The sequence below is a fragment of the Aulonocara stuartgranti genome, assembly GCF_965226115.1.
Source record: "Aulonocara stuartgranti genome assembly, chromosome: 12".
Taxonomy (NCBI): Eukaryota; Metazoa; Chordata; class Actinopteri; order Cichliformes; family Cichlidae; genus Aulonocara; species Aulonocara stuartgranti.
In genome coordinates, this window is record NC_138948.1 from 19,131,831 (window position 1) to 19,149,666 (window position 17,836).

At 42.4% G+C, this 17,836-nt stretch overlaps 1 protein-coding gene across 1 annotated transcript in view; it reads left to right on the top strand.

Annotated features, from left to right (window-relative positions):
• ank1a (ankyrin 1, erythrocytic a) overlaps nucleotides 1-17,836 on the top strand; it is a 103,642-nt gene that overhangs the window by 59,065 nt on the left and 26,741 nt on the right. Inside the window, exons 4-16 of the mRNA XM_082553263.1 lie at nucleotides 11,501-11,602; nucleotides 13,909-14,007; nucleotides 14,796-14,894; nucleotides 15,160-15,258; nucleotides 15,442-15,627; nucleotides 15,745-15,843; nucleotides 15,939-16,037; nucleotides 16,144-16,242; nucleotides 16,684-16,881; nucleotides 16,986-17,084; nucleotides 17,187-17,285; nucleotides 17,382-17,480; nucleotides 17,596-17,793. Coding sequence (XP_082409389.1) covers nucleotides 11,501-11,602; nucleotides 13,909-14,007; nucleotides 14,796-14,894; nucleotides 15,160-15,258; nucleotides 15,442-15,627; nucleotides 15,745-15,843; nucleotides 15,939-16,037; nucleotides 16,144-16,242; nucleotides 16,684-16,881; nucleotides 16,986-17,084; nucleotides 17,187-17,285; nucleotides 17,382-17,480; nucleotides 17,596-17,793 — 1,575 coding nt within the window. The remainder of the gene's footprint in view (nucleotides 1-11,500; nucleotides 11,603-13,908; nucleotides 14,008-14,795; nucleotides 14,895-15,159; nucleotides 15,259-15,441; nucleotides 15,628-15,744; nucleotides 15,844-15,938; nucleotides 16,038-16,143; nucleotides 16,243-16,683; nucleotides 16,882-16,985; nucleotides 17,085-17,186; nucleotides 17,286-17,381; nucleotides 17,481-17,595; nucleotides 17,794-17,836) is intronic.

Here is a 17,836-nt window from a genome sequence, read left to right on the forward strand (position 1 = left end):
TAGGCAGGTGGTGGTTTTAATGTTGTGGTTGATTGGGGTATGTGTGTGTGCTGAATGAAAAGGGTGTGTGCACCTGCATGTAATGCGCTGTGGGTGAAAGTGTGTGTGTGTGTGTGTGTGTGTGTGTGTGTGTGTGGTGTTAATTGATGCAGGTATTTCTATGAGTGTGTGAGTGTTTGGATCTGTAAATGTAAGGCAGTGCTAAAGTTGTTGAGTAGAGGCAGCTGAGTGATTGACTCCAGCTTTAAAAGACTTCTTTGGACTCCACTTGCACTGATTGATAAGAGCGTCTCCCTTAATTGCAACATCTGTCCCCAGAGGCAAGATATTAAATGCTGAAGTGGAAAACGACATGATAGACACATCAAATATGTATTCATTTTTTAATCAAGAGCAGCCTGTGTATTTGGGTATGAATGGGTCATTTACTGCTGTTGGCAGTCGCTCCACCAGTTTAGTTTCAATAACACAGGAAGTTTATGCATATAGAGTTGTGGGTGTCTGACTCAGCAAAGCAATGCAGATTATGCTGTCATACTGTCAACAAGACTGTGCAACAAATGAAGATGTTGTGCACAAATCCACTGCAGCACAGACTCACTGACGCTCCCAAGGCGTGTTTATTTATCACCGGACCCCTTTGTTTCCGCTTTGTTGCGCACCTCTTGCTCTTTCCACTCGTCTCCTCTTTCATCTTTGGATTCTTTGCTGCTTCCTCTCTCTGGGGTGAGGAATGGGACTGATGGTGCAAGGCAAACCGAAAACGAATGTTTGGAAATGTCACTGTCCCTGTACAAATGTTAATGACATGCTACAAGACCTAGACCGGTTTAAAACATACCCCAGTGCAGAAAGACACGGGCAGTCACTGTGTGCCTCCATTTGCATATAATCCTTTTTAAAGTGTATTAATAAATTATTTTGTAATTCTACTTTTTTCAGTCATACATTAACTGAACTCATTTGGCTGAGTTTGGTCCTTTTGTTATGTAACCATCTGACATACCAGGAAATTAAATGGAAAACAGAAGAAGATATTGCAGTAACAATCTAGCTAGGTAGCTGTCACAACAGTGTAGTAACTATGCAGTTACCACATAAACAATATACAAAGTTTGTTAAAGATAAATTTCCGAAAAGTAACCTGCTGATTTGAACGGTATTTATGTCTTTGTATGAGTTAGCTGATTAATAACAAGAAATTGCCCTCTTATTATTGTTTTTATTATTTTAAAAATGGCTTTAGTTTAGTTTGCCTACATAAAAGAAAAATGAAACTCTTATTGTCACATTGTAACCTTCATCAAGAAAGCTCTAAAATAATTAGACATTAAAGACAGAAGCTAAGTAACAATAAAATGTTATGTAGTGTTTTACTTCTTGCTCTGCTTCTCTTTCTCAGAGGAACAATGGAGTTTATATTCTTCAGGGTCTTACAATCTTATTGCATTATGCCCAACTTAAATTGAGTTAAATCAGCATTGGAAGGTGAACTCGTCGTCCTGGTGGGGTTCATATCTTGTAGTTTCAGGACAGTACATTAGTTCTGAATAGAGTTTAAAAACTCAGGCCACTTCACCTCTATGTCTATTAATCAGACTGATTGAATTATGGTCTGGCTGCTCGGATTCTGTCTGAGGCTGACTCAAACCCAGTAGTGAGTGATGGTCAAGATGCTTTATTTTCTCAGCAAGAGCTCCGGCACTGCGTACATACAAAACAAGAGAGGGAGACATGGAGAGTTGTGAAGACATATATTCTCTCCACAGTGATTCTCTTTCTCTCGCCTCGTGCACATCCTCCCTCTGTATTTCCCTGACTCTACTTGTCCACTTATGAAGATTAATAGGAGCCCGGTCCTGTGCTGACATATTGCGGCTGTCATTCTTCTCTATTGCTTTCATCTTTTCTGCTATCCTTCCTCGAGTATTTCTAACTTCCTGTTTTTTGTCTTCCACAGGTCAGTCTGGCTTTGTCACATTGAGGCGCATGTGCGTTTGTTCAGGTGACCGTACGCCTGACTATGTATGTATATGAGCGTGAGCTACCTATGCTGAATTAAATAGCTCTTTTCTCAGTTCAGAAGCCAGGCAAGCTTAATGTGTGGAAGTGCTGAAGTACAGGATAAGCCACTGAATGTGTGTGTTTTGTGTGTGTACTTGTGGGTGTGTATGAGAGAGAGAGACTGTAAGGTTTTTGCCAAGGCTGCAGTATCAGCCCAACCCACCCCATCCCTGATATGAAGCTGCTACTGGCCAAAGCTGCAGAGCATTGTGCTGCCACTAGAGGGGCATTACAGCATTCTGAACCTGTGCAACCTTACATAGAAATAGCATTATGTTGGAATTCAAAGAGAATATGGTATAGAGTTTTGTCATTATGACTGATAATGCACGTGTTTTCTGCTTTGAAAATGTTGCCTTCAGAGAATGCATTTTGTTATTTTTACTTAAAGATTTTTTTTTCTTCTTTTTTTCCAAATGAATCCTCTCCGGTTTCCACCAGTATAGTTCCTACTGCTATTGCTACTTCATATGTTTGATCCTAAAATGCTAACTTTAGGTCTGTGATGTGAAATAGTGAGAATAGGTACAGACTACAGTGTGTGGCTTTTTTTCTTTACAGTTTTTTTTTTTCTCTCTGATCACTGTTCTCTGAAGCATCAGGACACGGGCAATAAACCACCACAAGCACCACACGTGGACAGTCGCAACCCTTTATCCTGCAAACAAGAGGAGCGTGACACAGGGTGCAGAGGGCATGTCTGTCTCCAACTTAAATCAACCCTGTTACAAAACAGCAGTGTGGCCTGAGCTCGACAATGACCTGAAATCACTCTCAGTTAGATCTCTGTCTCTTTAAGAGAATAAATAAGAATACATCTTTGTGCAAGGGTGTAAGAGTTACAGCCTAGATGGGGACTAAATGATTGATAACACAGCTTTAAAAACTCTCACCTGCATTAGAAATAAAGCACAGCAATGCTTTACATATATTTATCCTTGTTGAATCCTTCATGTGTTATTAGCTTTTAAAGGTTGAGGTCTATGTGACGAATCAAATGGGATCATTTTGTCTAAAATAAGGAAGTCCTAGAAAATGCCAGCGTAGAGGACATAAAGATCAAATTGTTTGGAAATCACCTATATTGGATGGGCCATGTTTGCCGCATGGATGATGACTGGCCAATCAAACCCTGATAAATGGGCAGCTGGCTGAAGGGACAAGAAAAGTTGGTTGGCCACTAGTTCGCTATGAGGCCACCTGCAAGAGTGCTCTTACAGATTTAAGCTGTATGGTTAGTACCGGTAAGCAGAACAGGTGAGTTCTGACCCACAACATCTGTCACACAGTTGACTTAAAAAGGAAGAAAAGTCTTGCAGGAAAGCCTGCAAAGCACCATAATCAAAAATCCTACTATAATACCTCATAAACTATTGACTACTTGATTGTCTTACTGTGTCATGAGTAACAATGACACTTTTAAGCTGACTGCACCTGCTGAGAAAAACTCAGGTGGGTCTCATCACTCACTTAATTCTGCCACACCTTTGGGGAAAAAGTCTTATCAACAAGGATCTGAGAGGTTATCATTCTTCCCTTCATATAATTTGCGTTACTCTCTGCTGGCTTGGCAAGAGTAGGCTGATGTTAGTACGCTTCTTGGAGAAGCATGGGATAATTTGTCATGTCTTCATGGGCATTAGTACTCGTTGTCCACTGCCTCAACATTCTTTTTCACTGGAGCTCTCGTCACTGTCCAAACTCAATTCTGTGGACAGCACAGACGTCCCACGTGATGTTTTTGCCCAGGTCACGGTCCAGTGGTACTGAGTAGTGTATAGCCTCCTTTCTGCCATGCCCCCTCCTTCATCTCTCCTACTAGCATTTATCTCTCTGCATGGTTTTGGCAGCGATGTGCTTTTCCCAGCATTTAGCCAGGAGAGGGAGAGAGGAGGGGAGAGGGAGAGAAAAGGAGGTCCTTTCAAGCGAGGAATGACGGACGCTTTATTAAAAGAGGCAGGGCCTTTTGAGAGCCTGGCCCCTCCGTGCTCCCCCCCACCCCTCCACCCCATGTGTCTGGCCCCATTGTCACTGGGCGGTGGCAGCAACCCCCCCACCGGGCGCTTTGTCACTGTAAGTCACCTCGCAGACTGAAACGGACCCACTCGGAAAAAACACACCCATTCGCCACAGTAACTCTGCACTATTCTGGTATTCTGCCTGGTCTTAGAAAAAAATTGATTGTCTGGCTGTCACAAAACATACAGGAGACACAGCGATGGGCGTGACATGCGGGCAAGCAGGGACAGGAGAAAGGAGGGATAAAGTTGGGGTGACACAGAGTGTCGGGGTGCAACAAATGTGAAAGGTGGAGGGGACAGAAGAGGTGGACAGCAGAGCAGAGTGTGATGGAAGACCGAAAAAGGGCACGAAACGGGTGGGGTACATGAGAAAAGTAAGGATAGTTCAAACTATGAGTGGAAATGGAGCCGAGAAGGAACACGGATGGAGGCAGGAAATCCACGGGCAGAGTGTGGGGGTGCCCATTTGTTTTCGGCTGCGTGTGAAATGTGTGTCCTTAGATACAGGCAGCATTCCTCCAGAGATAAACCCCTGGGCCCCCCATCCCCTCAACCCCCACCCTACCCAATATCTCCACCCACCATGCTTACTCAAGTGTGTGTGTCTGGGCGTGTGTATATGTGTGTGTGAGTGGTTTTCGTGTTTACGTTGGATGGGGGTCTACGTGCCCTGTACCGCAGCACTTGCAGGGGGCAACAGAAAAGACAGCTGTGTGTTTGAGAGAAACAGAAAACGTAAGAAAGAGAGAGTGGAGGGCCAACAGGCATGCCAGTCAAGAGCGTCACTTTTGGAGTGAGTACACAGACTCTGCTGTTCTCTGTCTCACCTTCTTCTTGCTGCACTCGTACTGTATCTCTTGTCCTGTAACTATTCCTGTCTCTTCATATGACTGTATGTCTCTCTAATACTCGTTCTGCTGTCTTTTTTAATAGCATTTTGCTCCACTGTAAAATCATTGCATTTTCTCAGCTGTAATGCACCTGCCAGCGTTCCCTCTCTTAACCTTTCTACATCACACTGTGATGGTCCAGTACCTTTTTCTCGCTGGCTTTGCTCCCTGTTTTAAATCCTTTCCTTTCATATTTTCTTTATCTCACACATGAATATTGATGTATTGGTATTTGTTTCAGCTCATTTTATTCAGCACACGGCTCTTTCTGTTGGCTGTCTGTTTGCAAAGTGCCATTCTTATTCTCTGTCTGTCCACATTAACTGTTTGGGAGCGTTGTCTTCAGCGCTGCTTTCACTGCCTCTCCTTTTCAGTCCTGAACAGGGCCTTGTTTTTAAGAAGAGAAAAAGTAACACAAGTCCTGGAGGAGTAAACATTGATTCTGCTCATTGAGAATCTGATCTGTTCTTTATGGACTACACACCAGCTTCATGCGGTTTTAATCAAACATCTATAGAGGTGATTGAGTGCTAGAAAAACAGCCTATTTAGACGTGGGAGTGAGTTTGGTTGCTTGGGAGTATCTTTGAAAATTGTCATGCATGTGCACCCAAGATTAGTGTAAGTGCGTATACATGTGGGTGTGTGTCATGTTCTGTTTCCAACCTTAATCTTGTTTTTGACTTAATTTGTCTGTTTGATGTTCAGATTGTACCAGGATTAGCTGCGGTAAGTAAACCAGAGGTCGGTAAAACTGATTAGAGGGTCGGTTAATGAGAGCTTTAAGTGTGGCTTTCATGTGCTCACCCAGTGCAGGTAATGGCAACACAGGGCACAGACTCACAAGGCCTTACTACTTGAGTTCGTGTGCTTTTTTTGTGTTTCCTGGAGTTTATCTGCAGTAAAAGAAGAAGTGATTGTAAGAGTTTACTCTTGACGATGCAGCTTCTATGTGTAGTTTATTGGCGTGAGGATGAACTACAGATATAGTCACCATGCAATCAGTGAAGGTTAAACTTCTCAGAACCATCCACTGTCTGGAGGGTTTTTTTTTCCACTTCTATTAGTGTCTGTACAATTAGACCTTGCCAAAGTGAATTGCCAAATAGAAAAAGTAACTAATAAAGGGTAAATATATAAAGTAAAGTTGGGCTTTTATCCTCTCTGAGATCCAAGTCTTCATCAATGATGAAAAGAGACCCTGATCTGAATATAAAATTTGTGGAGTCTTGGCAATAAGGGAGCAAACATAGATGAATTTTAACTGACGTGTTTTAGTTAGAAAACTATTTGATTATATTCCAAAAGTCACTTTATTTTTCTTTATAATATAATATAATATAATATAATATAATATAATATAATATAATATAATATAATATAATATAATATATCATTAGGGGTAAGGCTATGTTTACTTACAAGTTTGATATTTTACTTAGCTAAAAGTACTCTATATTTTTAAAAATGAATTATGAAGAAGACCCATTTCTTGCTATCTCTAACTGCTACTTTTAACATCTAGAAAGCATTTTAATGCAGCAGCTGGTTAAGATGTAAAAAATGTGTGGTTTTGCGCATCAGTAGTTTAATTTATGAGAAAAACATGAAGTCCATATAAAATTATTGCATATTTTGTAGGTAAATTCAGGGAAAAGGCAGTAGTTACTATTACAGTCATATAAATGTGGTCAAGAAAGAAAAATACAATGTTTCCAGTTAAAAAAAATTAGGAGTTGTAATGTAAATGTAATAAAAAAAAAAGTGTAAAAGCCCAGCAAAAAAAACAAAACAAAAAACCTACAACATGAGGTTTACTGGGTTTCTGTAGCGATTGATTAAGCTGCAATACTGAAGCAATACTCAGTGTACAACAAAGATTTATACAAAGGCAGTTCTACAGTGGTAGATTTAAAAATAAATAAATATAGATATAGATATAATATATATATGTGTGTGTGTGTGTGTGTGTGTGTGTGTGTGTGTGTGTGTGTGTGTGTGTGTGTGTGTGTGTGTGTGTGTGTTTGCAATCAGTTGCAAAACCTATCGTCATCCTATGGCTTTCACTCCCTTTGTCCTCTGTCAAAAACATCACAATAACCATGGCAATAATAACCATGACAATCTCATCTACAAATGCAGAGGCTTCAGCAGGCCCAAATATAAAGAGACAATCATCGAGTTTGGCAGGGACAAACAGTGGGCTGTGGAGTGGGAGGGGGGGCTCGGAGTGTGAGAAAGTAAATAGTAAAAATGGGACAATACGCTTTGTCACATACAAGGAATATCCGCAGAGAGACAAATGATTGGACAGGGGGGCACATTTACATGCAGACTGACAGAGCTGAGTTGGGGAATGTAACAGCTTCATCCCAGTTGTGCCCCTCTCATTCGTTTCCTGTTAATGTGTCCAGAACCCAGCAGTCCTGAGGGTCTCCATCTGACAGACTCTGCACTTGCTACATCTCTTCAGACAGAAACAACCTGCTGCCTGCTCAAGCACTCCAGGCAGCCTGAGATCTAAAAGCAAAGAGGGAGAGCACAGAAAAAGGGACAGGGGGGGAAAAAAAGATTTTCTGAGCAAATGCAAGTCAGCAGAAAATACTGTTGAAATTGCTGTTTAAGCATTTTGCTTGGAATTTCCATATGTTTTTCAGTGTCCCCTGAAAATGTACAGAAACTCCCAGATTCCAGTGTTAGCCCAAACACATCGAGGCACTGAGTTTAGGAAGGGAAAAACACTAGACATCATCTAGAGTTTGGTGTGCTTACACAGTTCATGTTGTTTAAAGTTCAGGAAATTATTATTGCAAGAAAAGCAGTACTTGTGACACACTGAACATACGCAGGCACCTTTCTGCTGGTAGCACAAATAGCTGTGGTGGCACTTAAAATATTTATGATTTGCACCTGGTGCTGTGTCTGCAGATTCATACTGTGCTGTTTGCACACCTGTGTGTAAGTGTGTGTATGCGTGTGTTAGCGTGTTTGAGAGGAAGGGGACTGTGTCTGTTTTGTAGATTTTGTGCTAATTTTGATAGAAATATTGAGATTTTCTGAAACTGGTTATAAGTCTGATTATTTTGTTGACATCCTGTGGAAGAGATTCAGGATTTGTCTGTTGATTGTACTCGTAAAATATTTTGAGTTCTTTCTTTTTTTTTTGCGCAGCATTGAGACTAGGCCAGACTCGGGCTAACCAGTCTAGAATCAGTGATTCCTAAAATAAATAAGATCCACCACTAAAGGCATCAAAAAGAAAAAAAGGGTGCAATAAAAGTTTTTGGCAGATACAGACTAACCTTTAAGGGGTCACAATGGCTGTTTTCCTGAATTATGCTGTTAGATTTCTATTAGAAGTATCTGGTACTCTCCAGCAGGCAGACTTCCCATTCATGCCTTGCATTGTTTTTACTTCCCCATTCAGTCTGACTTCATCCAGACTGGTCATAAAAACCCTTTAATGTGAAATAGCTGCAAAAAGAAAATAATGAATGTTCAGGTGAGTTTTAGGGCCTCAGTCAATGGGATAAGAAATTAATATCCGACACGTGCATACAAGCACATATGCACACTTTGAGTCTTTGAACACTGCAGTCCACTGGCGAGGGGATGATGTCATCCTGTCTGCTGCAAAACCAGCAGAGGAGGCAAGCGAAGGTGGGGGGGGATAGACGGGTAAGGAGCAGGGGGTAGAGGAGGGAAAGAAAGCAACAGGAAAGAAAAGCTGAGATAGGGGCAGGGCGAGTAGGGGAGCTCAGGGTAGAGGATTTTCTGTGATGAGTGATGATAGGGGAATAATTTTACTTGGTAATTTTGAGCTTCATTATAACGAGCCTTGCACTGTCTCAGCCCGAGGACAGCTGCATGCACACTGCATGACACCGTGCGTTGATACTGCTAATGTTAACCGTGGAGCTTCTGAACAGGTTATTGTCTGCGTCGTTTGCTTCAAGCAGTATGATTAATGTGTCTGCTCATTTCTGCGCAGCCCAGGAGTCGTAAGCTCGTCCATTCTCTTTGGGAATAATCGTGGAGGGATTCATTCATCTAACTCGTAACACGATCCAGCAGAGTGCAACACGAGAAAAACCACACAGCAGCTTTTAGACTGCATGTGTTTTCTCTGCTCTGTGTATGAGCTCTGTACCTGCTTGTCTCTGAGTTTGGCAGATGGGTGCGGTTACCCTGCATCTTTATCTTAGCACACCACACACTCACTTCTTGACGCAAGCAGATAGTTAGAGAAACATACAGACACATGTGAGCCTGCAGGACTAGGAAAGCCTCACCTTAAAGAGAAGCAATGGGGTGGGTGGCAGATGGGTTGGACAACTGTAGAGGGGCCTCAGCCGGGGTCACTATGGTGTTACCATTTGCTGTGAGACCATGTATATTGTGTTGGGTGTGTGTTTGCATCAGCTGTATTTGCCTTTACTTTGATGAGAGTGTCTCTGTGTGTCACCATGGTCTGCAAACCTCGCATGCAACAGAAACCTCACATGCACTCTGTTACATTATGTAAATTTTGTGCCGTCTGATATTTATATTTAGCTGTTGCATAGACATGCGCAAGTTTAACTAAATGAGATATGGGCAATTATTAAACGTACAACCTCTATTTGAATTACATTAATGAAATGAATAAAGGGAGGTATGCACGTGTGTTTAGAGTGTGGTGATCAGAACTCCAGTGACAGGTGTTTGTATGTGGAGGTCAGTCTGATCGCAGCTGTGTAGAGGGAGGGGTTTGTGGGTTGTTATCTTCTTCAAAGTGAAAGAGGATGAGAAAGTCTTGGAGTAACTCAGCAGGAAGATAGTGAACCAAGTTAACTTAGGATCTGTGAGTATTAAAGCTGTCACGTATAACTAATGATTTATTCCTAATTATTAGTGTATTATGTTTATTTTTATTGCTTTTTGATGTCATTTTGATATTTTTTCAGTAAATATAACTGCCATGAATTAAGATCTAGATATGATATCATGTATTTATAAGTCAGTTTGCTTTCTGGTACATCCATGATTTGTTTTCTTTTATTGTGGGACTATCTAACTGGCACGTTCCCTTTTAAAACACACATGTATATGAGAAGTTGTACTGCAACTCCAGAGCAAATGGCTCTGGAGGAGTGGGTGTACTCAGAAGCCCAGTGTTTAATACTTCACGCTCAGGGTGCTGCTTGCTGCACGAGGTTCATCTGATAAGTGGAAACTTTGCCACTGAGTAGATTCAATCTCTGATACTCGGGACTGTTGTTTTGCTGCCACAGTCAGCTGGAAGCAGCTTTTCCTTTAAAGGTTTTCTGTTTCCCTTCCATTGTCGTTTCTCCTCTTTTTTCTTTTTTGTTTTAAAGTGACCTCTCTCTTTGCGCAGCGCTGTGCCATTGGTGTCATGCTGAGGGTGTGTGGTGTCATTTGTTGCTATGCCTCTACTTCAGGCATGTGGATCCTTTCTCTTTTATACCCCGGCCTGCTCTCTCTCTGTCAAAAGAGGACCAACAACCCTGTCACTACAATAGTCAACACAGCATAAAGCACTGAGGAAACCATCTTTTGTAGTGCGCAGCAGAATTTGGTGTTTTTCTTTTGGAACAAAAAACGAGGGATTTGTACAGTCAATAACTTTATTATTTGTGCTTATGCAAATGCATACAGTGAACAGCTGTTTATTCTTCCTGACCAGCATGTTGAGATGTCCATTCAGATGGGAAGAGGATGTAAGGAAGGGATAGCCAAGAGAGGAGATTATGTAAATGAAATAAAAAGGTGTGGGGCTTTGCTGCAGTCGACTTTCTCCCTGTGGTTCTCCCTCGGTCGCTCATGCTCCTGCTTCTGTTCCTCTCCCTTGCTTCCCCCCCCGTGCCACATGAGTGATCCTGTTTCAGCGGCACCCCTGCCTGGCTTCCTGCCTGGAAGAGGCATGAAGCCCTCAGACACAGAAAAAAACATCACAGACAAAAACAGAGAACATGCCATGTGCCGGCCTGTGAGCCAGAGCTCACCAAAGGCTCACACACTCTCTGTCCTTTCTCCTTTTACCTTTGTCTCTTTCATTCACACACACACACACACACACACACACACACACACACACACACACACACTCCCAACAGAGAGCCAACAATCTGCTGGCATCACAAATACACCACAGACTACTGGTGTCATCACACTTGCCTTATCACCTGAGTGAAAGAAAGACTTGTGGCCAATATTTTCTAATACATTTGCCTACATGCCCAACAAACCCTCTAACACACCCATATGTGTAGATTCACGATGTAGATTTTCAAACTGCACTGTCCAAAATACCCAAGGGAGGAGTGAAATGAGAGGAAAACTGATGGACGACTGCCATCACGCTATCGCTCTCAGTCCTTATAATGCATTTTTCCCAAAAATAACCAAACACTGTCTCTCTCTCTCTCCATTTTCCCTCTCTTGTCCTCTACTTTTATGCGTCTCTCACTTTCTCTTGTACCCCTTTATCCCCCTCTTTCCTCCTCTCTCCCTGTTTCTGTTGCAGGCAGATGCTGGCAACAGTTTTCTCCGAGCAGCCCGTTCTGGCAACCTGGACAAGGCCTTGGAACACATCAAAAATGGCATTGATATAAATACAGCCAATCAGGTGAGAGAACTCATTCACCAGATTAAATATCTAGACTGGCGTGCATATCTAACTACCTGCCAGTCACTTTTATTCAGACTGCACGTGGTTTTCTTGGTTCTTAATTCACGTTATGTAATTTTGCTTATCAGCAAACCTGGTCTTTAAACATATTGTGCTGTAGTGCACAAAAGTAGAAACCGAACTTTATTTATTACTTTTCATGTGCCCACAGTCAAATCCTGCCAGGGTTTTAGTCTCCTGGCTCACTATCTGCTTTCTAACTCATTAAATTAAATTTTTAGGATATTGGTGGACTGCTCACTATAAAAAAGTGTGAATGGATGGTGTAGTAGCAGTGTCTCCAAAAATGAAATAAAATTAGGTATTTTTGTAGCTCTGCACTGAGTAGTACCTGCAGTACTTTTAAGTTTCTCCTATAGGTTACAGTGGGATAGATACAACGAGTAGGTGGCGCCTTTTAAAATAAAATCCCTAACCCAATTATGTTCTCCTCAGATTTTCTCTGTGTTACCAATGTTTACTGCATATGTGTGTTGTGTTCAGTGTGCATGAAGTCTCTAAACTGACTACTAAATTTGTGTGCCATCCAGTGCACTGTATGTGTACGCTCGGTTAGACTGTTAATCAGTGGCTGAAGGTGACAGGTCGGGTTTTAAAGGGTCTCCAGAGGAGGTAATAAATGGGGCAGGGGCTTTTCCTTCGCCCCATTTCCATCCTCCTTTATGCTGACAGCGTCCAGGAAGAGATAGTGTTAGTGGGCTAGGAGTGAGGCCCGCAGGCTACAGAAACTTGGCCAAAACCTGTATGTGCGCACGAGAGAATACTATGGCTCATTAATCTAACTTAGTCATGGTTTCCCTTCCATTCGCTTACTGTATGGTGCCCTCAGCACTTTCTAATTATTTGGCGGTAATGCTCCTGTCAGGATTTCTGTGAGCCCTATTCACCATCACCGCAACAGACCCCACATAATGACAGGTTTATTTGTATAAAATGGCACTGTCCCGACCATTACTGGAAAACGGCTCTACAATGACAAAGGGATACACCCCACTGATTAAAAATGTGACTATGTACATGCAGAAAAACTACGATACCTTGGTAGATGTGTTTTCCTGAATGACACACTTTCATTTCATTGTGTTGTAGATACTCAACATGAAGTTGTTTTGTCTTTTTACTGTTTGGCATCAAATGTTTTTGACCTACAGAGATAATCTACAGCATTCGTGTTTCACTTACAGTTACGGTCCCTAAATGTGGAATTTATTCATGACATATTGGAATAACTGGTGTCTGCTTTGTGTCTTATTTTAAACCGTTTTACATTGTTTTTTGGATAAAAACCAAGCAAACCTAGTCTTTTACTTCACATGGCTTACACCAATAGCTTCGACCAAATGTAAGCTATTATTATTATTATGTGTATTGCCATTGCTGTCATTGCTGGAACACGCACAGAGCGACAGGCTATCTGGCAAAAGCTGTAGATTGTCCCTTAAACCTCAGTGGTTGTGTGACAGTTTGAGTCAGTATGGTGGGAATTTGGCCAGGTGGAGGCTTAACTGTTCCTTCTTTGTGTGGATACCTCTGCCATGGCTCACTCGCCAGCACGCTGCCTCACTCCAGCCCCTCCCTCACTATATTTTCTTCCCTCCCTGTCCCTCTCAGTCTAACTGATCCTCCACTGCCATCTCTCTTTGCCTGTTTATCTACTGTTTTCTAACTCGCCTCCTTTTTGTCTTGATTTTTATTTTTACCTTTTTTACCTACCTCCCCCCTTTTCTTCCCTCCTTTGTCTGCAGTAGAGTGATGGTGTGCTGTGGTCTCTCCACTCAGAGGAATAATATCAGTGGTGTGGGAAAGGTCCAACCTCACATGTCCTGTGCGGCTGAAGGAAGGCTGTGTGAGGTCAGACCTATCCCACACGGCTCGTATTCTTCCCGGCCACGAGACCAGCGGCCTGCCATCTCCCTCCCGTCACCCTCCTCCTTTCATGATCATTAATCAAATGAAAGATTTTTCATCTTGATTTTCATCCCTGTAGACAGTGTTTTTGCTAATGGCCACTCTGATTCTGAGAGTACCGCATGCATGGTGTCCAGTGTAAGTATGTGCATGCTATGGTTTGTGAGTGATTCAGTCACTGTGATAACAGTGTCAGTTGGCATGGTCTTCAAGTGTTTGTGTGTATATATATATATACTGTCTGTTTGGTTTATTTTTTTCCATTAGAGGAAACTGCTCTTAGTGTGTGTAGGACCCTTCAGTGTGAGGTCTACTCTTCTCTCCCTTTCATTCAGAATGGGCTCAATGGGCTTCATCTGGCCTCAAAAGAAGGCCACGTCAAAATGGTGCTGGAGCTACTCCATAATGGGATCGTACTGGAAACCACCACGAAGGTAAAAATAAGTGTTGCAACCTTAACCCCTCAAAAATCACTTGTGGGGAAAAAAGAAAAAAATCATAGATGCTTTAATATCAGATACATTTCTCGGAAACATGCCTAATGTTTTGAGACAAGAAGACTCTTCCTTGAGTCATTTGCTGCTGTGAGGTTGGTGATGAACCAGCTAGGACTGCAGGAACATGCTGCCCCTGTCAAAAAATGTTTTAATGTCTGATCTTTTATAGTCGTAATGAGCACAAGCTGACATCCATGCATTTGTGTTATTCCTGCATCATCATCATAACGTTGGCCCAGGATCAACACTGCAACCCAACCAACCAATAACGCTGTCTGATTAGTTTAGTTAGCATTAGCCAAGAAGTTAGCTAATGCTATGAAATACTATCACGAGCAAACCAAACTTAGTAACCAAAATTTGGTAAACAGCAAACCTGACTTGATAATACTTCTTTTTATGTTGTACAACGTAATAAAGATAACACTTGAAATGCTTACCATTTGTTCTGGAAGAGAATTTTATAAAAAAATTAAAGAAATGTTTTTCTTCGCTTTTTTTTTAACACACTGCGAAGCTATGACATCACAACAGCGTGACTGGTCAGTTGCAATGCTGATGCAACATTATTGTGATGATGCAGGAACAACACCAATACAGATAACTTAACACCTTGTAATGCTGCCAGTTCTCAAAAAAACAAAAAAACACTTTGCACTTTGAATTCACCTGTAATATTTCATGTAAATGTTTGCTTGTGTTCTCATGTTTCTGTGTTTTACCAGAAAGGGAACACGGCCCTGCACATCGCAGCCCTGGCAGGGCAGGAGCAGGTGGTCCAAGAGCTGGTTAACTATGGGGCCAATGTCAACGCTCAGTCGCAGGTGAGACAGAGCTGCCTTTCAAAGCAGTCGTCACTGAATCCACAGAGGCTTCTCTTCAGGCTAACTATTGTGAAACCACTGTAGTAACTATTGCAATTCCATCTGTTAACATGTGTCTCTGTTCCAATATTTCTGTGTGTTGCTGTTCCCTCTCTGTCTACATCTCTGTGTGTGCATCTGTGACTGTCTCTCTGGTGCTGTGCTTGTGTGTCTGCTCTGCTGCTGTTGTGGGTGTGTGCGTGCCTGTTGTGTCTTTCTGAGACAGAAGGGTTTCACTCCACTCTACATGGCTGCACAAGAAAACCATCTAGAGGTTGTGAAGTTTCTTCTGGAGAATGGAGCCAATCAGAGCATTCCAACTGAGGTACCACTAAGCTGAGAGACATTTTTGAAGAGTTATCTCCCAAATTGCTCAGTCCTATCTCTGCTGATCCACACCCGCTGTGTTTTCATTCCGTTTTTGTTCTCATTAGCCTCTCTCCTTACATCGCTCTCATTTTCCTTCCATGAGTCAACCTCTCTTCTGGTTCTCTCCGGTGTGTTGCAGGATGGATTCACTCCTCTCGCCGTGGCTCTTCAGCAGGGGCATGAAAATGTTGTAGCCCTGCTCATCAACTATGGCACCAAAGGAAAGGTCCGCCTCCCTGCGCTGCACATTGCAGCACGTAACGATGATACACGCACAGCCGCAGTGCTTCTGCAGAACGACCCCAATCCTGATGTGCTAAGCAAGGTGTGTGTGTGTACAGAATGGAACAGGAATGTCTGTAATTGGTGTGTTTTAGCTGTTTGTTTCATAAGTGCAAAGGGAATGAAAGTAGCATGGTGTTAACCTTATGTGTCCCTGCAGACTGGATTCACACCCCTCCACATTGCTGCGCACTATGAAAACTTGAACGTAGCTCAACTGCTGCTCAATAGAGGAGCCAATGTCAACTTCACCCCAAAGGTAGGGGAAAACTAATTGTCACTGAAGGTCAGTCACATGACTTGCTCTCTGTTCTTTTAGTTTTTTGTCTAAACTCATCTGTGTCTGTTCTACAGAACGGTATCACCCCTCTGCACATTGCATCCAGACGGGGTAACGTGATCATGGTCCGACTCCTCCTGGACAGAGGGGCTCAGATTGATGCCAAGACCAAGGTTTCCAAAGCTCTCATCTCAAAGCTTTAGTGTTTCCAAAGCTCTGACTGTATTGTCCTACTTAGATGGTTCATTAACTAAATCACTAACAATCACTCCCCTCTAGGATGAGCTGACTCCTCTGCACTGTGCAGCAAGAAATGGCCATGTTAGGATTATAGAAATCCTGCTGGACCATGGAGCCCCCATTAATGCAAAGACTAAGGTAAACCCCTACAGGCGTCAAGAAAATTCTTTAAGTCTCTTAAAGGTTTTATTTTTAACAGTAAGACGGGAAAGAATTCAAAAACCGTCATCTTTTCAACTGATTGTGAAAGACTCAATCCTTTGGCTTACTGTGGCATACTATCTAAATTGATGTATTTTGATGAGTGGGGTAATGGTTGTGGTCTTGCCTTTTATATTTGTAAATGAAATGTGAAGAGAGAGGACATGTGTGCCCAACATACCTGCTTTGGTTTGAGAAGCTGTTGCTTCAGCATGACTTACAGTGTTTCTGAATTTCACTCTTTCGTTTGGTCATAAGTACAAATCTGGGAGCTTTTTTTTTTAATTTTCTGTTTTTAATCTGAAAAATTTCTTCCTGCCATTGGAGATAATAAAGAATCAACATATTTATTTATCTATCTATTTATTTATTTTGCAGAATGGCCTGTCTCCAATCCACATGGCAGCGCAGGGCGACCACATGGACTGCGTCAAACAGCTTCTACAGTACAACGCAGAGATTGATGACATCACACTGGACCACCTCACCCCTCTGCATGTGGCGGCACACTGCGGTCACCACCGTATGGCCAAAGTATTGCTGGACAAAGGGGCCAAACCCAACTCTCGGGCTCTGGTTAGTGACAAACATACTCTAATAAGGCCAGATCAGCTTATTAAGTCATACGAGTCAAAGTTGCTCTTTACCTTGGTAGTAATGATAACTGTTTGCTTTCACAGAACGGCTTTACCCCTTTGCATATTGCTTGTAAAAAGAACCACATGCGTGTGATGGATCTCCTGCTCAAACACTCGGCGTCATTAGAGGCTGTGACTGAGGTAAGAACAGTTCAAATAGATAGATGTGAAGTTATATAGATGATTTAATAAATCCCCAAGATCATTTCTAATTCTTGTAATCCTGTGCTCCCTTTTTTATAGTCCGGCTTAACCCCTTTGCACGTAGCATCATTTATGGGTCATCTCAACATTGTGAAGATCCTGCTGCAGAAAGGTGCTTCTCCCAGTGCTTCTAATGTGGTGGGTACCTAACTGAAATTTCAAGTCCAACTCAAATAACCAATTCATATTCCTGAGAGCATTATTGATTTGACTCTTTGGTTTGTGTGTGAACAGAAAGTGGAAACACCTCTCCATATGGCATCCCGGGCAGGACACTATGAGGTGGCAGAGTTTTTATTGCAGAATGGAGCCCCAGTGGACGCCAAAGCCAAGGTAGAGATGTTACACACCGAAGCATAAACGTCCTGTAAATAAATGTGATACACGAATACCGGCAGATGAAGCTGACCGAGTTTTGCATCCACGTGCTAATTTCCCTCCTGTACAGGATGACCAGACACCCCTGCACTGTGCAGCTCGGATGGGCCACAAGGAGCTAGTGAAGCTTCTGCTGGAGCAAAAGGCCAACCCCAACTCCACCACCACAGCAGGACACACACCTCTGCATATCGCGGCCCGGGAAGGTCATGTGCAAACTGTACGGATCCTCCTGGACATGGAGGCTCAACAGACTAAGATGACCAAGGTAAAGACTTCCTGCTCAACCTTCTGCTGTGAAATTTTAAACT